Source organism: Rosa rugosa, chromosome 6, assembly GCF_958449725.1.
Source record: "Rosa rugosa chromosome 6, drRosRugo1.1, whole genome shotgun sequence".
Lineage (NCBI taxonomy): Eukaryota > Viridiplantae > Streptophyta > Magnoliopsida > Rosales > Rosaceae > Rosa > Rosa rugosa.
Genome location: NC_084825.1, coordinates 32,508,015 through 32,527,970, shown reverse-complemented (window position 1 = coordinate 32,527,970; position 19,956 = coordinate 32,508,015). Strand labels below are relative to the sequence as shown.

The 19,956-nt window shown below is 37.8% G+C and overlaps 2 protein-coding genes and 1 pseudogene across 6 annotated transcripts; all 3 read left to right on the top strand.

Annotated features, from left to right (window-relative positions):
* The first annotated feature begins 268 nt into the window (after positions 1-268).
* Positions 269-6,062, top strand: LOC133715788 (probable protein S-acyltransferase 14). Its single transcript, XM_062142433.1, has 7 exons — positions 269-872; positions 1,229-1,448; positions 1,568-1,659; positions 2,994-3,117; positions 3,207-3,292; positions 4,273-4,338; positions 5,496-6,062. The coding sequence occupies exons 1-7, from the start codon at positions 663-665 to the stop codon at positions 5,619-5,621; spliced, it is 924 nt and encodes a 307-aa protein (XP_061998417.1). The 5' UTR covers positions 269-662; the 3' UTR covers positions 5,622-6,062.
* A 1,814-nt stretch (positions 6,063-7,876) lies between these two features.
* On the top strand, positions 7,877-9,273 carry LOC133716600 (protein MAIN-LIKE 1-like; annotated as a pseudogene).
* A 6,594-nt stretch (positions 9,274-15,867) lies between these two features.
* On the top strand, positions 15,868-19,247 carry LOC133717782 (uncharacterized). Of its 5 annotated transcripts, none has more exons than XM_062144520.1 (7): positions 15,868-15,975; positions 16,468-16,853; positions 16,976-17,139; positions 17,209-17,292; positions 17,899-17,974; positions 18,064-18,153; positions 18,832-19,247. In XM_062144520.1, exons 2-7 carry the CDS (start codon positions 16,487-16,489, stop codon positions 18,978-18,980), a joined length of 930 nt encoding a protein of 309 aa, XP_062000504.1. In that variant the 5' UTR covers positions 15,868-15,975; positions 16,468-16,486; the 3' UTR covers positions 18,981-19,247. The 5 variants fall into 5 exon arrangements, with proteins under 5 accessions (XP_062000504.1, XP_062000503.1, XP_062000505.1 ...); XM_062144519.1 differs by having other exon boundaries at positions 16,973-17,139; positions 17,212-17,292; XM_062144521.1 differs by having other exon boundaries at positions 16,973-17,139; positions 18,064-18,144.
* The last annotated feature ends 709 nt before the right edge of the window (positions 19,248-19,956 follow it).

Below are 19,956 nucleotides of genomic sequence, written 5' to 3'. Positions count from 1 at the left end.
CTGTTGGTCAAGTCCAAAAGTAAAGTTCTCCTCTCTCTTAGAGAACATAACAATATAGCAGTCCACATCTGATATTGATGCATAGAATATGATGGTCAGCATCCTACCTTCTAGATTTATGAATTTATGACCAAATGCACCTTCCTCAGGGCTAAACAACTCTTTACAAAACTAATCTCCTTAAAAAAATACAAAGGTTGTTGTACCATTACTCGCATCTTGAAACTTTGCTTTAAAATTTAAATCATTAACTCTCCAACCCATCTCATAATTAAAAAAAACAAAATCTCATAATTAAAAAAAAAATCAAAACTAGTGCTCATTTTCCTTCCTCAACCTCAGCTAAGGGAAAGAAAAGACCTCATCTTGTCTCTAACAGCTTGGATTCCAATTCCACACCCCACCTGGAATCCTCTATAAACCCTTGGAAATCCATAAATTTCGCTTCCAAAACATATAAAAAAGCAGACCAACCCAAAACACAGACTTGCTCTGTTTTCAAAACACTATTTCCCACTCTGTTTTCCCAGCTCCGGTTTGCTTGAACCTCCAGAAAACCCAGCTGAATCATAAACCCCAGATCACTCTAGACTTGTAGAAATCGATCCTGGTAAAAAAGACAGGATCTTTCTTGATGAATTTTGGGTCTTTTGAGTGATATTATGCATAGATCTGGAGCTGCCATGGCTTGGAATGTGTTCAAGTTCTGCACAGCTCTGCGGGGTCTGGGCTCGGTTATGATCCTCTTGGTTCTTGGAGTTGTGGGTGTGACGTATTACACTGTCGTTTTGACTAATTATGGCCCGGCTTTGTATGCTGGTGGGCTTGATTCTCTCATTGCTATTGTCGTTTTGATCTTGTTCCATTCTTTGGTAAGACTACTTGGAAAAAAAAACCTATCAAGTTTTGATCTTTTGTAGTATTGGTATCTGGGGTTGATGGGTTTTGTTTGCTGAGATTTTGGGTTTTAGGATTTTGTTTTTCTAGATGGGAATTTTTCATTTTGAAAAGTTGAACTTGTGGGTATCTGTTGCAATGGTTTTTGCAGCAAATTCAGGTGTAACTTCTGTTGTATTTGCTGTTCTTAAGAGTGAATCAAAGGATTTTTGGGGTGATGGATGATTTGTTTATTTGTTCTTAGCTCATAATATGAATAGATGGTGGATGATTAAGTGTATAGGAGAAACTATAGCTGAAAGTTGAAATTTGTTACAATTGTGCTGTGCAGTTGGTGATGCTACTATGGAGTTACTTTTCTGTTGTTTTGACGGATCCCGGTGGTGTGCCACCGAATTGGAGGCCTGCTGTTGATGAAGAAAGAGGGGAAGCTGACCCATTGAATGGTTCAGAATTTAGTGATTTGCAAACTGACCCATCAAATCAAAGAGTCCGGTATTGCCGGAAGTGCAACCAGTTGAAACCACCTCGTTGCCATCATTGCTCAGTTTGTGAGTCCCAATATGTGCATCCTAATGTCCTTGAGCAATATTCTACCTTGCTTTTGTTTTTTTCTGTTCATTTGGTTTATGAATCAGACCATAATGTTGAATGGATTTCTTTGTTTCAGGTGGGCGGTGTGTACTGAAAATGGATCACCATTGTGTATGGGTTGTTAATTGTGTTGGGGCCTTAAATTACAAATATTTTCTTCTTTTCTTGGTAAGTTTGTCTTACTGTTTAGGCTGACTGTTAAGTACTTATTAGCTGATTTGTGTCAACTCCATTGTTAGGTTAGTTTATAATATGCATAACTACTCCATACCTATTTTTTAGCTGCATCTGATGGTGTCGGTCACTTTCTGTACCATGTAAGTACAGAGGTTGCAATAGTTGGTAGCATAAGTGCTAGATATGCTTCCAATTTTATTCTTTGATTTACATAGAAGTTAACACATGATTATGGGGTAGTGTTATATCATGCTGGTTCCGATAAAAAGGCCATGTTGACATTGGCCTATTAGTGACTTGTGAGCATTTTAAACAAAGTTATATTTGGTGTAGTTTTTGTTGTTTCCAAAGAGAACCTGAAAGATGTTAAGTCCTTACATTTAATCTTGTTCAGTAAACTTTGTGCTTAAAACACTTGTGTGGAACATGTCATGGCATGTAGTGGGCCAAGTGGCAACACAGAGGTGGACTATATCTTTGTCAATTACCGTACCTTTATGCGTTTTTGCCAATTTGGTAGTATCCATTCAATGGAATTCATCCATGCACTCTGGATGTGTACTAATGTGTTTACTTGTAGAAGATAACCCTTAGCATAGGTCATGTCACCTTGAAGATTCTATATGAATTTGGCTTTTAATACTCTGTTTCACATACACATGCAAACAAATTGCAGCTCACCTCATGTTTATGTTTCATGTAACTTATACAATATTTTAATCAGCTTATGTTTTGATGTATGGAAATGCTAAAATACTTGATATATTGTAAATCTATAATTGCATAAAGTAGGAGCATTAAAGTATGCTTGGAGTCACCTATTGGTGCAAGTTATAGATCTGTAAGCTGGTTCAGTTAACTTTTAATCAAAAATTTTGTATTAGTGAAATTACATGAGTTTTACGGTAATTCCAGGAAGTCACATTATAAATAATCAATAATAGTTGCTTCTTTGAAAGAAAAAGATAAAAGAAAAAGGGTAATCCTAGAAACTGTTTATCCTGAATGCAGACACTGTTAGTTTCAATGAGTTCTTTGATTTCAGTCCTGGTCTGTTATATCAAAGTGATGTTCCACTATGATTCTATGAACTTATGGTGGTTCTATATCTTCTAGGGTTTCATACTGAAACCAAAACTAGATGAATTGGTATTGTTTCCTGTCAGAACTGGTGATGGAGAAATGCTTGAGCTTGGTCTACTTGGTTGTTTGATTTTATCATCTGTGTATACTATTGTTGGGTGCTTATGATTTTGTTGTTGATGAATGCACATTAATGATTTTGTATATATTTAAACTGATTCCTTTGTTCTATCTTAATGCAGTTCTACACGTTCCTTGAGACAACTGTTGTAACTTTATGCTTGCTGCCACACTTCATTGCATTCTTTAGTGAAGGAGAAATACCTGGAACACCAGGGACCCTTGCAACTACTTTCCTTGCTTTTGGTAATCTAATTTCACTGTTTCATTTCCTGTGCAGGAGGTTGCCTCTATTTTTGTTGTTGTGACTGATGACCTTCTTGCTTTATTTGCAGTTTTGAATCTTGCATTTGCATTAAGCGTGCTGGGGTTTCTTATCATGCATATATCCTTGGTAGCTGCAAATACTACAACCATCGAGGTATATTCTTTTACTTCTGCCATTGACAATATGTCTGTAGTTTTTTGCGTTCTACCTTTCAAGTGGGGAGTTCCCCTGGCGGTTTTCCTTGATTTGCACTATCACATGTTTATCTAGGTCCTTACGCATCTCCACTTTTTATATTTAGTTTTGTTTTTCAATGGTTAGTTCACTAGTGATGTGCAAAATTATAAAAACGCTTAAAGACATATACCAACATATACGTATTTTCACTAGTCCCGTGGCATCTTTTGTCTGAAAATTTTATACATTGCTCCCACCGAGATAGGAAAGGAGTTGAAGCAAGTTAATACTTTCATATGATTCAAAAGAGAAGACAGGGTCTTGCTTATGTGCATTGCGTGTAGAAAGAGGCAGGAATCTGCTGGTCGTGTCTTTCTGCAGGGCCCTACTGCCATGAGCCTAGGGATGAAATTATTTAGAGAGGTGAATATCAGCTGGTTTAGTCCTAGGCGATGCTTTTCTCTCTCAAGTGAAAAGCATAAGATGTTATAGGGCAGGAAGACGGCCAAGGTGTTTTATGGGGATGTATGGTGCTTGCTGTTTTTTTGGGTCATTGGCTATAAAGGAATCAAAGAATTCTAAGGACAAGGCTGGGGCTGATCAAGAAGACTTTTGGTATAGAATTAAGTTTTAGAGCTCGCGCTTTGGTTGCATTTGAGCTGAGATTTCTCTTTCACAACTATTTTTAGGGAGTGGAAGGCAGCTGTTCACTAATTAGCCTAGTTTCTATGTTTTTTTTGTTCTAGGTGGATGCTTGTTTTCAGCTTCTAATTCAAAGCTTATTTTCCTAGCTTGTTGAGAGTGAAGATTTCAGTTTCCCTAAGTTTCTCTTTTGCTTGGATTGCTTTTCCACTGATTTGTATTCTAATCCGAGCAATGAAGTCTGATATCTTTTAAAAAAAAAAAAAAAATTGCAGTAGAATTAGGATGCTGATGGGGTTTTTGTTTCTGATCAGGCGTATGAGAAGAAAACCACTCCGAAATGGCGCTATGACCTTGGTCGAAAAAAGAATTTTGAACAGGTTGGTAGCACTTGCAATGTATCAATACATTTCTTATCTTTCCTTCGATGTATCCTTAAGTTAACCAATGTATTGCAAGTAATTTCTAGTTGGCCCTGTATTCACTATTCTAGTAATTAGTATTTACATCAAGAACAATGAAAGTTGTGATGCCTTATAATAGCTTAGGGAAATCGGGATCACCAAGGCCTGAATGTATTGAAGGGAAAATAATTTGGCAATAGCAGAAAAACTCCCGAGCATGAGTACAATGTGTGTGAAAACATCTATTAGGCAGTCCTACAATAGACATCTATTTTATATTAAGTGCCCTAAATTTCTGATTACATGAGCTTGTCAAAAAGATATGCTAAGCTTTATGAATATGTCATGAAATGTGAGGTTTGGCACTGATGGCAAAAGCACTGCATTATTTCATTGTTTTTGTACTAATTTTATTTTCATAAAAAAGGAATCATAAAGTTCTGCCTGTAGCAATTACTATGTCCATGGCTTAGTATATTGTAAAAGTTTAAGGTCCAATAGTGGACAAATTAAATAATTTGTATTTGGCCACATGATTATTTGAGTCACTTTTATCTTAAGACAAAGCTGTATAACCTGATATACTTGTTTGATCAGGAAAAGGGGGAGAAAAAAAAAAAAAAAAACTCAATGTGACAGTGATAGTTGTAGTATAACTATGATATGGTACTCTCTGAAATTTGGACAACGTGGTTGACTTTCTGATTGGATACTTGACTTGACCTTGATCTTCAGACTACAGATCCTTATCACTTTGAATCAAAATACACGTTTTGACTTGGCTGCCTCTTTCCTTTTCATTCTGCTAGGGTTATGTTAAGTCTGGTGAATACAACCTTGTATCATTGTGCACAATTAATATCTGAAAATCAGTACACCTCAAAGCAAATGAAGTTTCGATGTTGAATATGCATATGAATTGTCTACATAAAACTTATGTTGAGAATGAATGCATTTAGGTTGCTCTCATTATTGAAAAGAGCCACAGAGATTTAATACTTGTTCTTCTTCGTAGCTATCTTTGTTCTTACTCTGTTTTATGGGTCTGAGTGTGTACCACTTCAACAGTGTTGAATGTGTAATATCATATGGCATCACTCTTAAGAGCTGCTAATCTGGTATTTGCTCATCAGGTGTTTGGGACAGACAAGCTATACTGGTTCATCCCTGCTTATTCAGAAGAAGATTTGCGACGGATACCAGCGCTCCAGGGTCTCGAGTATCCATCTAAGCCTGAGTTTGACTCCCAAGACTTCTAAGCACCATATGTTTGCATTCAGTAAAAATTTACCTTGTAACTACAGATATGGAAACTCCAGAGAAAAAGTTCCCTTGCAGTCATAACTCATCAAAAGGCTTGCAACTAACTTGGGCTCAGAGTTTTTCATTCCCACGGGCATCACCTTGTAAGCATGACAATTAGAGACACGGAGAGACACATTATCCAGAAACAGATCAAGTAGTGCAGTTTATGGGTTGCAATCTTGCAGAGTAGTGTGGGTTTGACTGGCTAAAATTCATTTTGTCTAGGGAGAATTGGGAACTGTAAAAAAGGGAAATGAAACTTCTCCATCTGGAAATGTTCCATGTGATTTGTTGTACTATTCGTTGGAATTACAGAAAGCTATCTAGGTGGCCTGTCAATCAAGTGTAATGCATGTACTATATGTTATCCATAAAATATCTAATTTTACACTGAATTTATGCCTCCCCATATTTCACTTGAAAATTGTACTGAGCTGTTATTTCACCATAGATGGATTCAGTTCTCATTTATTTTTTATACTTCTTCCAATATAGACGCTCCCATGCCCATTGCTGGCCATAAATCATGATTGCAGTTGATAAGAGTTTCCCTGTCATGCAACTAGAGAATGGTTTCTTTTGTGAAGAACCAAAAGAGATGCCCGTCTAAATTTTAGATACCAACTGAAGGACTTGAGCTTAGTCCAAGATGATTACCGAGGTAGGAATGTAGGATTGGGTCATAAATTGCTTTGATAACTGAACCGGCATGCCATCTATATTTAGAATTGGCTCATAAATTGCAATATGCATGGCTTATTGTTGAAAGTTGAAATGGTTGATTATAATAAATGTCAAGTCAGTCTGTTCAGTTTCAGGGCAGTATCTCCAATAAGCACTTTTTCTTAATTGCGTTTCCCTCTCTGCAACTCAGTCCGACTCCGATAACTATCTTCAACAACTTGGCTTCTCAGGTCCTTTCTCTCTCTCTCTCTCTCACATTTATATATATGTGCTGCATGCATCTTGGGAACGGCTGAAATTCAAGGAGGGAATAGTGGCAGTTTTGTAACGAGGGACTATAGGAAAGGGAACTGGATAGTAACAAGGTGTTTCTCGCATTCAATTCTTGCAGAATCTGAACTTAGAATCATGCCTAACTTGCTGTGACTGTAAAGTCCAATTTTTTTATTTATTAATACATGCACGCATAAGTGAGTGAATAAAAAGGAGATGCATTTTCCAGAGTGGTGCTTTATATGATAGATAATTATCTTTGCATAAAGAAATCTCCAAGACGGTTGTTATTGTTATATGAACATTCATGGTAGCTGTTGTGATTTTCCAGGGGTCTTGACAACCAAGGTCTAAACTCTAAAGGGATTTTTGCGGGACGACATTTCAAAATTGCGTCATCTACAGAGCATGTGAGTTCCTTTTGAAGACTTTGCTTTGAATCATAAACTCTAAAAATGTTGAACATTTTTTGGCAAATGAGCTCATGATTTAATTCAGCATATGGCCTCATTGCATACTTACATGAAATTATATGTTGGTACGATACCATGATTTGATATTGCATTCTCACTATATTGTGTATTATAGAAATCTTAGCGGATATAGCATACATGAAACCATTCAATCTTCGCTTGGAACAATAGTTTGATAGTTTGGTTGTTTCACATGCTGGTTGTTCCTTCATTTTGCTGCATTTTATTTTGATGCAGCACATTGTAATTGTTTGTGTATTTCACACTGCATATACTAACACAATTATATATCTAGGATACATATTGTACTTGGAACATTTGCAAGACTACCAAGAAAGGTCTAGCATTCTCTTGGGAGAAAATTTTAAGTATCTTTTCTATTTCCTGTACAAAATTCTCTGTTTTTCTCTGTTTTGTTTTGTTTTTGGTTTGGTCTGCTCTGTTTTTATATGCTGAAGAATTGTGGTTTCAGCCTTTTGGAGTTTATTGCTTTGCCTTTTTGTTTGTTGTTGTTTTTTTTTTCTTTTGGTGGAGTTTCAAATGTTTTTTTTTTAGGTTCATTGCTTTGTAAAATGTTGTACGTTGTGGTATGATGATCAGATTTATGAAATGTCCGTGAATTTGTGATAAAATGAATCAATGATAAAAAAGCTGTGCTGCTTTTGTTTTGCTTCTGATTTGCTTCTATTCATGCTCTACTTTTAGTTTCTAGAAATTATATTTTCTCTGTTTGATGTTCATTATAACTATAATGTTCTCTCTCTTCTTTTTTTTGCAGAATGACTGTGAGTAGGGAAAAGTTAACTAAGTTGTCTCAATGGAACGTGGACCAAGGGTCCTTGAGGCATTAAAGGGGACGGGGTTTGATCATTTATATAGATTAGCACAAAATTTGGGTAGACGTCACCATGACAACCACATGTTAAGTGCTCTTGTCAAGTATTATCATGTTGGTGACATGTGTTTTAAAGTCAACAATCGGAATTTATTTTTTGGTTTAGAAGATGTGCTTTATATCTCTGGGCTTCGGGTAGAAGGGAGACTAGTGATAAAGGGAGAGGAGGAGGTCAATGGAAACCTTTTAGTAGTAGGGTTAGGAGGAGTGCCTGCGATCCACTTGAAGAACAATGCTGTTCGACTTGATTGGTTAAGAGACACGTTTGAGACTGTACCCGAAGTTGTAGATGATGATACATTTGACCGTCATGTTAGAGCATTTTCCCTCTATGTTTTAGGCACTACCATTCTCAGTAATAAGGATCATAGGTTCGTGAATTTGTGCTACTTGAAGTGCTTGTCTGTGATAGGGGAAATTAAGGAGTATGCATGGGGAGTTGCAATGCTTTCCCACGTGCACCATTGTTTACGGCATCATTGCAACACGAGGACGAGTGCAATTGGCGGCCACTTGTTCTTCCTCATGGTGTGGGCGTTGGAGCATATTCCTGCCTTTGCAAGGGAACTCTTCAAGCCCGATGACCCTGCTTATCCTAGCGAGTTCCCGCTATCTTGTAGTTGGGGATTATTGCTTCCCAATGTGCTTTCTAATAGGCACAAAGAGAAGAACTACAAGCAGCACCTGGATCATCTTTGGGAAGACGAAAATCAGGTACACTTTTTTTACCTTTAGCTTGTAATTTACTTGGCTTTCAAATTTTTTATTTTAATAATGTTTTTTTTTAATATATGTATTTTGTAGGTTACTTGGCAGCCTTATACGAGGCTTAGCGAGAACTTTCTCCCTGAAGAGATTAGGAGCCAGCGACGGATGGGGAGGTTTCGGGGGATTTTGATTCACCCGTTTCACAGGCAGCCCCTCATATTCCATCATCCCGATCTTTGCCCAAGTAAACTTGGGTTTAGAGAGGCTGATGTGACCCATTGTCTCCCCATGCTTGAAGATCGCAAAAGATTCCGAAATTGGCAGCATCATGTAAGAGAGTGGGAGAAGTTGGAGGATTGCTTCATGATGAACCCAGATGAGCAAGGTACGCCATTTTTTTTCTTCTTCCAAAATGTAATGGTTGGCAATGTGGCAACTACTATTTGATTAGTGAAACCTGTCTAACATGTTGACATTTTTGAATTGGTATTAGATGGCGACCCCTCGGTGCAAGCGAACTCAGCTGAGCAAGGTACGCTATTTTTTTTGTTCATTATTTTCTTCAAAATATAACGGTTGGCAATACACAACTGATATTTGATGAATGAAAGAGTCAAAATATAACAAGAAACAAGAGAAAATTTTGGCTGAATTACTTTTTGATATTTCATTCACCTTACAAGAAGGAATTATATACAAATTACAATTGTGCCTAATAAGACAAGTACTACTCCTAAGGCAAGTAGTAAATCTAATAATACTACATATATTACAGAATATTACAGATCACATAATATTACAGAATATCTACATAAATAAGGTAAGTATGACTCACGCCAACACTCCCCCTCAAGTTGGCGCATACAGATCACGAATGCCCAACTTGTCAAGTGAGTCATGAAATGCCTTACTCGATACTGCCTTAGTGAGAACATCAGCCAACTGTTCTTCTGAGTGGACAAATGGAAAAGAGATAAGTTTAGCATCAAGCTTCTCTTTAATGAAATGTCTGTCAACCTCAACATGCTTAGTTCTATCATGTTGTACTGGGTTGTGAGCAATATCCACCGCTGCCTTATTATCACAATACAAATCCATGGCTCGTTTGGGTTTAAATCCCAAATCACGAAGTAAATTTCTCAACCAAAGTAACTCACAAACTCCATGAGCCATACCTCTATACTCTGCTTCAGCACTCGACCTAGCCACAACCTTTTGTTTCTTACTTCTCCAAGTAACAAGATTACCACCTACAAAAGTGAAGTAACCAGAAGTGGATTTTCTATCCGTAATACAACCTGCCCAGTCTGCATCTGTATAACCACTAACATCCAGATGATTATGCTTTGAAAACATCAAGCCTTTTCCAGGTGCAGACTTTAAATACCTCAGAATATGGATCACAGCTTCCATATGAGTTTCACTTGGATTATGCATGAATTGACTCACAACACTAACTGCATATGCAATATCTGGCCGAGTATGTGAGAGATAGATTAATCTGCCAACTAACCTCTGATAGCGAGCCTTATCTGTAAGAGTTTGATTAGGGTACTCAGCCAGTTTATGATTCTGCTCAATAGGAGTACCAGCAGGTCTACAACCTAGCATTCCTGTCTCTGTCAACAAGTCAAGCACATATTTTCTCTGACACAAGAAAATTCCTGAACTCCCCCTGGCGACCTCAATCCCCAAAAAATATTTAAGAGCACCAAGATCTTTCATCTCAAACTCTGATGCAAGCAGGTCTTTTAACCTTTCAACCTCCTCTGAATTATCACCAGTAATTATCATATCATCAACATAAATAATCAAGGCAGTTAATTTACCTTCATGGCGTTTCAGAAACAATGTATGATCAGAGTTACTCTGTTTGTACCCAAAACGACACATAGCTTGAGAGAATCTACCAAACCAAGCTCGTGGTGATTGTTTTAGTCCATACAAGGACTTATTCAACTTACACACAAATCTTCCTCTTGTGCTTGCCTCATATCCTGGTGGTAGATCCATGTAGACTTCTTCAGATAGCTCTCCATGTAAAAAGGCATTCTTCACATCAAACTGTTGCAAAGGCCAATCTAGATTAGCTGCTAGAGACATCAACACTCGAACAGTATTAATCTTTGCTACTGGAGCAAAGGTCTCCTCATAATCCACGCCATATGTTTGAGTATATCCCTTTGCAACAAGTCTTGCCTTATATCTGTTCACTGAGCCATCTGCATTGTGTTTGATAGTGAACACCCATCTACATCCAACAACTTTCTTTCCTTGTGGAGGTGGCACCAACTCCCAAGTATTACTCTTCTCCAATGCCTCCATCTCTTCATTCATCGCTTGACACCATTTGGGATCCTTGAGAGCATCCTGCACTTTACTGGGAACACATACAGAGGATATTTGATTCACAAATGAAGCATGGGATTTGGATAACCGATGGGTGGATACAAAGTTAGCTATGGCATACTTAGACTTAACATCTAAACTTGGTTCATATTGACGAGGTGGTTTACCACGGGTAGACCTAGGAGGCAAAACATACACACTATCACTATTATTAGAGTTAGAAGAAACACCACTAACCTCAAGATTGGGACGCTCCTCAGGGATTGGTTGACAAGGGTTATCTGTATCTGAGAGGGGTGCAGGAGCTTGGCCTTCTTGGACTGCTACATTTCGGTCATCGTGTTCTAGTTCTGCTGGCGATCGATTGTCAGGAATGGAAGGATCGATCGTTTTGCTACTGGGAGCTTCTGCCTCGCTGAACGATTGATCGCCAGGAATGGAACGATCGATCGTTTGGCTACTGTCTTCTTCAATCGTTTGGCTACTGTCTTCTTCAATTACCATGTCTGGTGATCGATCGCTGGCATTCTGGTGATCGATCATTTGACCCGAAATTACATGACCATCATCTTCAATTGGCTGAATATTAATCCCACAAGACTTCTCTTCCAAAAAAGTGTGCTTCTCCCCCTGAAGTGAAGGATTGGTGGAAGAAAAATAACATGCATCCTCATAAAAGGTGACATCCATGGTAACATAAACTTTCTGTGTAGGAGGATGAAAACACTTGTAGCCCTTCTGATGAACACCATAGCCCACAAATACACACTTTAATGCCCTGGCATCGAGTTTGGACCGTTGATTCTTAGGAACATGGACGAACACAACACACCCAAAGACACGAGCAGGGAGATTAGAAAACGAAGGGACAGACACATGATTTGAAAGGGCAGCATAGGGGGTTTGACCATTGAGAACAGAGGAAGGTAGCCTATTGATGAGATGACAAGCAGTGAGAATTGCATCTCCCCAAAGATACTTAGGCATATGAGCACTAAATAGAATAGACCGAGCTATGTCAAGAACATGACGATTCTTTCTTTCTGACACCCCATTTTGTTCAGGGGTTTGAGGGCAAGTAGTTTGATGAATAATCCCATGAGAATGAAAGAATTGGTGAAACTGAGAATTGACAAACTCCCCCCCATTATCAGAACGAAAGACTTTAATATTGGCTCCAAATTGATTTTGAACAAGAGCAAAAAATTCTTGGAAAGCAGAGAAGACTTCATATTTGTGTTTCAACAAAGCGACCCAAGTAAGACGGGTATAATCATCAATAAACAAAACAAACCAATGTTTGCCAGACAAGGTTGACTCACGGGAAGGTCCCCAGACATCAGAATGAATAAGCTCAAAAGGAAAAGAACTCCTAGTAGTACTCAAAGGATAACTAGTACGATGACTTTTAGCTAAGACACATGACTCACAATGCAACTTAGACTCATCAATGCCCAGAAACAAGGATGGCATAGATTTCTTCATGACACTAAAGGAAGGATGTCCCAATCTCCGATGCCATAGCCATAATTCTTCAACTTGATTAGTAACCCCAGTCGAAATCAAAGCTGCTTGGACTGCCTTCTCCGGCTTCATTCCGGCAAACATGCAATCCAGATGGAATAGTGGACCCCTCAGATAACCCCTGCCGATTATTTCCCTGGTGAGGAGGTCCTGAAAAATCACATACAAAGGAAAAAATGTTACAGAACACCGAGATTGAGTATTAAGCTGAGGCACAGATATAAGATGATGAGAGAGATCAGGGACATAAAGAACATCATGTAGTGTCAAAGAAGGGGTGAGACGAACAGACCCTATTCCTAAAACAGGAAAAGAATCACCATTGGCATTGACAACAGAGGAAATAGAGGGTGGATTGAGAAAAAGAAAGAAACTACGATCATAGGTCATATGGTCAGATGCTCCAGAATCAATTATCCAAGTATTGCCACCAGTAAAGCCAGAAATTTTTAAAGCAACTCCAATCTTACCATTACCACCGCAACTTACGGATGCGGTATCCTTACCAGCAAAGTTGGTGTGATCTGATTTTGTCACCGCATAGTAATCTTGGTCTTGAACAAGACGACCAGCAGCCTTTCCCTTAGGTTTGTTGTCCTGAGGTCGTGGCCTATCAAAGTAGCCTGCTGGAAAACCAACCAACCTGTAACAGTTTGCTTTGATGTGGCCTGGATTCTTGCAGTAGTTACAAGTCAGACTTGAGGAGAACACGGGGGAAGAAGGAGCTTTCACCATGATGAATATGCAGCGGAAGGAAAAACAACAAAGTACTTGGAAATATAAGAAGGCAACGGTGATGAAAGGATCAAAGGACAACGAACAAATCCAAGCACAAAGAACAAGAGTCAAGGATCAAAGGACAATGAGTCAGAGTCCAGGATCAGATCCCTGCTTTGATACCAAGTCAAAATATAACAAGAAACAAGAGAAAATTTTGGCTGAATTACTTTTTGATATTTCATTCACCTTACAAGAAGGAATTATATACAAATTACAATTGTGCCTAATAAGACAAGTACTACTCCTAAGGCAAGTAGTAAATCTAATAATACTACATATATTACAGAATATTACAGATCACATAATATTACAGAATATCTACATAAATAAGGTAAGTATGACTCACGCCAACAGAAAGTATGCAACCTGCCAAAAATGTTGACATTTTTGAATTGGTTTAGAGGGCGAGCCCTCGGTGCAAGGGAACCTGAGGGAAGGCAGACCCCAAAGGTTTTGTCAAAGGAAGAGAAGAAGGGTCAACGAACCAGTACTACAACAGCTTTATCGATCAGATGAGCAAGGTATGCCATTTTATTCTCATTATTTTCTTCCAAAATGTAACGGTGGGCTATCTTGGTAACTGATATCTGATTAATGAAACCTGCTAACATGTTGACATTTTTTAATTGGTATTAGCTGGGTCCTCAGTGCAAGCGAACTCGAGTGAAGGCAGAACCCAGTCAGTAGCTTGTACACCGCCAGCACTACCGCCGCCATCACATACACCATCACCGTCATCGCCGGCGCCATCATCATCTATCATAACTCGTATTTTTAACTATTTTTTAAAGTAATTTGAGTAAACATTTACCAAATTGGAGGGACTGGTTTTGTTATCACCATTGTATTGTTTTGTAGACTCAAAATGTAGTTGGTTTTGTTAATGACATCATGTGTGACAGTACTTTTTTTTTTTTTTTTTTGGTCTGAATCATGTGTGACAGTACATACATACATGTGTGTGTGTACATGGATGATTAAATCTAATTAATATTTTGTCTCTTATCAACTCGGGTTAAAGAAGAAAAGGAAGAGAACCTGCCCAACGGGGAGAGATTTCGGAGTATCCAGCAATTTCTTTCCTTTGCCCCTCACCACCAAAGAATAAGATAGATCTTATTCGTCCCGGAGGTTGTTAGTCAAACACCTATAGCTATAATAATTGACCATAGTTTCTTAGAGCAAGTTCACCCGTTGGGTCACCAGGTCACCTACTATTCACTACTTTTTAGTGTTTATTTCCACTCTCTAGGTCACAGGCATAGTTTCCAATAAAACCTGGGTCACTAGGTCAGCTTGCAGGTCACCAGGGTGACCCAGAAAGTGACCAAGGGTGACCCAGGGCACGAAATACACTGTGTCCGTGACCCAGAGAATGAAAATACACATAAAAAACAGTGAATAGTAGGTGACCTGATGACCCATGGGTGGACTTGCTCTTAGGGATACTCTAATTTTTGATGAAATGAGTCTCAATTTCTCTTTTGTCGGGGTGATGGTGTGTTCGGGCATGATCATGATAATTGGAGACGGATAGTTCATGTTCCTCTGATTACAGATCAAGAGTTGGGTAATTGCTTGTGTCTACCCGATTTCATTTTAATGGCTATCAAGGTCTGCACTCTTCCTTATGCAAACTAATATGTTAAGTGATCATGACTTGTTTGTAATTAATGAAAACATCGGACGTTAAATGAATACCTTTTTGTTTTGATTTTTTTTTTTTTGAAAAAAATAATACTTTTCTACGGTATAGAAAAAAAGGTTATCATCACTAGAAACATTCATGGTACTATATAGAGACCGATATTGATGTGAGGGGATTTAGCATAAGTGCTAAATCGATGTGCTTTATTAGTAGTTTGAGTATCTGTCTCATTTAGCACTTTTATTTATTCCGTTCTTTGATATTAAATGAACATTACATTATCATTTTCTTTCTTTTATCGTTGGTTCAGTCAATAAAAAAAATTTATTATTGCAAAAAATATGATGTACGAAATTGAGGGTGATGCATGGTAAAATGTGGTTTTTTTTTTTTTTTGAATAGTAAAAGGTCTCGATTTGTCCTTCCATATTACACAACAAATTCATATTTTTTTGTGTTGAGAATTACAAAAAAGTATAAAATTTTGAATTGTAATTATTGCAGAAGCAATAGGTTCCATGCAAATTGGTTATACTTCGGTCTTACAAGTAGAATTAATAGGTTTAAAGATGGGTTTGATTTGTGTTCAACTATTGGGTCAATCTTATTCGCAACATTGTATTTGGTTTACCAATTACCCACCTCCTGCAATTCCTTTGGTTATTAGAGAATCTTCTCTAATGTATTTTTTTTTTCCTAAAAAAAGAATAACAAAAGGGCATTCCTAAACCATTCTCAAAAAAAAAAAAAAGGGCATTTCTAAACTCAACTAAAAGTCTAAAAACCAGCCAGAAAATCCTTTCAAAAAAAAAAAAAAAATCCAGAAAATATAGGCAGAAGCATACGTGTCACTCTTTCTCGCGCTCTCCCACAATATATAAAGCGCATCCGCAAAAGGAAACAAACCAGTTGGGCGCTTCTGGAGTTCTCTTTCATTCTCTCAAACCTTCGTTTCCATTCGTTCGTTCCATCAGGTCAGAAACTAACATTGCCTCTATATTTGCTCTCCTTCTTCCTCTGTTTTTCAGCTTCCAAATCCAATTTAATTACCAAACTTAACTATCTGATTCAGGTATTTTCTGATGTACATGAAATTATGCCCCGCAACATATCATGTTCAAATTCGCTTGCTGAAAGATTTCAGAGTATTTGACTTAAATAATGATAAATGATAGAGCAAGAAATAGTATTTTGCATCTGGAAAACGGGTTTTCTTGTTATGGTTTGATCAATGACTTAGACAATCGTTCATTCGTTGTTAATGTGGTAACATATTTCATTTTTATTTGTTTATGATTGTTTCTGAGTTTCTTATTAATCTAAAATTATTAGTTGAATTTTTTCGAGGAGTTTCTAGTAGTTTCTGGGATTGGACCTTCATTACTAGGATTTTCATGATATAGTCTAATGCGGTTGATACACGAGAGAGTGATTAATCATTTTGCTGCCTTGTTTCTCCCCCTTAGAGGGATAATCGCAACCAATATGCAAAGCGAAAGGCAAGGCAGACGCGGTTTCTCTCGCTCAGATGAGCTGTTAAATAGTTTCCCGGGATTTGGATCTCGTAGAAGCATGTTGCCTAGCCTCTTTAGTGGAAGGGATCCATTTGATGATCCCTTCTTCAGTCGGCCGCTTGGAGACATGTTTGAGTCTAGCATGCTCGGTCCAAGTGCTGCTTCTAGTGATACACAAGAGAGTGGTAGAGATGGGGGCATCATAGTAGAAGAACTAGACTCTGATGATGATGGAGAGGAAGATGAGGTTACTGGAGATGGGAGAGATAAGAGGAAGCAACGAGTTGTGTCAAGCAAAGAGCCGTCTGTTGAGCATCCGGATGATGATGATATGGATGGTAATTGAATTTTAGTATCTGGTTTACTTAGGAAGCTGAAGTTGAGTTTCCATATTCTATCGTTCTAGCTTTTAAGTTGAGTTTCCATAAGACAGTGATGATTCCCATGTTTAATGTAGCAGAAGAGACGGGCAAGAACACGAGTAAAAGAGGTGATTTCAACAAGGTTCAAGGCACACAGCCCCAAAGTCGTAGTGCCTCTGTTCAGAGTTGCAGAGTCACATATGGTGGTGTAGATGGAGCATATTACACTTCTACACGAACCAGAAGGGCAGGCAATGATGGCGTAAGTAATAGTATGTGAGATTTGATATGTTATTTTTATTCTTCTTGCTTTAACTTTGCAACTGTGAAGCAGGTGAAGATTGAGGAGACCAAAGAAGCAGATAGGACAACTGGTCGAGCAACACATAAGATATCTAGAGGAATTCATGATAAGGTACACCTTTTCTGCTCATGCAGCCTGGACAACAGATATAACCACGAACTGCAGTTTTGGGTGCTAAAAATTTTGGTTAATAGACAATAGATAACATTGCCCAAAAAAAAAAAAAAAGACAATAGATAAAATATGTATGTTTCCAATAGGTGATTTGTGAAATGCTTCGAGAGCTGGTTTTGATGAATTCTTAAGTATCAAGTTTTAAGGATGTGCATGAATGCAGTACATTTCTCCACCAAGCAGGCCTCTGTGTCATGGGTGCTCTCATATGCTTGTTAGATTGAATCCATGTGGATTTCTACCTTAATTAACTATTGAAGGTTTTACCACTATTCTTGTTCAAGTCTGATTTGACAAGATCTTACTGTTTTTTTCCATAGCCATTCAGTTCATTCCATGTTGCAATCATAGTATTAAATACTTGTGGGCTTGTGGCCTTTCAACTACCGCCTTGATGATTTGTTAGTATTGTATAGATCAGTATGACACTTTCTCCTCATTCAATTCCATTACCACCTCTGGTGGGTAAGTATCGTGAAGATAGTAGCCAGAATATCTGGGTATGTCGTTACTGGCATTAAGATATTTATATTGCTTATATAGGGTCATTCTGTTACAAGGAAGCTTAACCCAGATGGAAAGGTGGATATGTTGCAAACTTTACACAATCTGAATGAAGGTCAGTTCCTGCAGCTTATCATGGCTAGTGAATAGGTTTTATGTTTCATATGGATGAACACTGAAATTGATATTACTATGCTTTTCCAGATGAGCTTGCTGGTTTTGAAGAAGCATGGAATGGTAATGTTAAGGTGGACTTACCTGGCTGGAAAGAATTTGACAACCTTGGTAATGCTAGTAAGCACTGCTCGGTTCTTATAATATAGGTTGTATGCATTTTTGTAGCCTCTCCTTAGAGTCCTAGGTAGCTTTGAAGTACTTGAGTAAATGTGTTTATGAATACTCTGGGTGTAGTGTGGGTGGGTTTTCCAGTCTCTCCGCTTTAGTTTCTAGAAAGAATCTAATATCTTAGATTCAGCCAATCAGGCAATCAGCAGAGTTCGAATGAAATATTGTGTCTTGTGTACATGCATATGCAAGACTGGAAGTCTGGAGCTGAAAATATATAGTAGCTAGAGGTGCAAAACAGTAATAGAGATTGTTGTGGGTCTTAATAATTAGTGATAGTGGAGGACTAGATACATATTAAATTGGCAAGTTCCCTGCTTTATATCTTTTAAATTATTGTAACAGTTATATCTGATAATAGGACAGTGGTATGGCATTGGCGTTTCGGCAGGTATAATCCTTAATACTAATAATCTGTTTACCAATAAACATGAAAGAATATGGATACCTGTCAAACTTGTTAGTAACTACAAGCAAGGTACCAACCGTTATCCAGTTCTTATTCTGTCTGTAGCCACTCTGTACAGGGCATGTCATATGGAATGTGATGTTTATATTTGTTTCTAGGCATTCTGATTAAATAAATTCTTGTCTATGTTTTAATTTGTGCATGCCATGACATCATAGGTGAACGGAAGGGCAATGCACCTTGGAGTGCTGGGCTCCTTCAATCTTCAGAGCAACCACAAAGCTCCAGAGGGATTAGACCAGGGAATGTAACCGGGATTACCTCTGATGGGAGAACCAAGAAGGTTGTTAGAATCAATATAGAGTAAATAAAAGCAGACTATCTACGCAGGTCAGAAGATGGGAAGAGCATCTGTAGTTGGCAGATGCTGCTGTAGTGTTTCAAATTATGAAGAGTTGGACGTCTGTCTTCTTTGTATTGTAGTTTTGGAAGGGTATTTAGTGATTTTGGTCTTCCATTGTTTCATCAGACGACAGTGCTTTATGAGAATGAATTGTTGTGAAAATTTTATTGTGGCTAATCATTCAAATGAAAATGAGTTGCGTATATAAACAAGGATTAGGATTTGCGTTTGCGTTTGCGTTTGCGTAATTTTATTGCAATTTGCTAGATAATTCTGGTTTGGTTACTTTGAAATTATATTAGATTTAAAAAGGAGGGTTTACACAAAAAATGGTGTCAACAACAAATCAGGTTAAACAACAATATAAATTAAGACCTTAAATATTTGAGTATTGAATAACCTTGATGAAACTTCTTACCAAGCCTAGTTTATCTATCAGTGGACAATATGCAACTAATTTTGGAGCTCATGTTTATCAAACATCTGATTATACCCTTGTCTGAGCATATCTTTCCCCAGATTTTTACAGGGAAGTTTACAATGTCTTAAATAAAGAGTTTGTCATTAACCCTCACCAATTCTGTAGTAGGGCGTCAAGTCTGAAACAAATATATGACTTGTATTAATTTACTCCAATATCCTACTGCAATAGCATAATGATGATTCTGTAAATAATTAATGTTGCTTCCAAAAAGATAATCCCAGTATGGTGTTGATATGCGCATATGCATTCTAATTGGATCAAAATCACATCCCAGCAAGTTAGAATTGAGACAAAGTTGGTAGAATTCTAGCTATATATTGTATATAGGATTGGCATGCAAAATGGATGAAAGACAACTGGAAGAGCATGATCAGTGAATATAGGCTTCAGTTAGGAGGTGGAAAAACTACTCATAATTTGCATGAGTTAGTCATGTGATGGTTGCATTTTACATAT

Excerpts from the sequence above, each read along its gene's own strand:
- LOC133715788 (XM_062142433.1), top strand. The coding sequence starts at position 663 with ATGCATAGATCTGGAGCTGCCATGGCTTGGAATGTGTTCAAGTTCTGC. Across the intron at positions 1,449-1,567 it reads TTGCCATCATTGCTCAGTTT|GTGGGCGGTGTGTACTGAAA; the intron begins GTGAGTCCCAAT and ends TCTTTGTTTCAG. Across the intron at positions 3,118-3,206 it reads AACTACTTTCCTTGCTTTTG|TTTTGAATCTTGCATTTGCA; the intron begins GTAATCTAATTT and ends CTTTATTTGCAG.
- LOC133717782 (XM_062144517.1), top strand. The coding sequence starts at position 16,487 with ATGCAAAGCGAAAGGCAAGGCAGACGCGGTTTCTCTCGCTCAGATGAG. Across the intron at positions 17,140-17,208 it reads GAAGGGCAGGCAATGATGGC|CAGGTGAAGATTGAGGAGAC; the intron begins GTAAGTAATAGT and ends GCAACTGTGAAG. Across the intron at positions 17,975-18,063 it reads TTTACACAATCTGAATGAAG|ATGAGCTTGCTGGTTTTGAA; the intron begins GTCAGTTCCTGC and ends ATGCTTTTCCAG.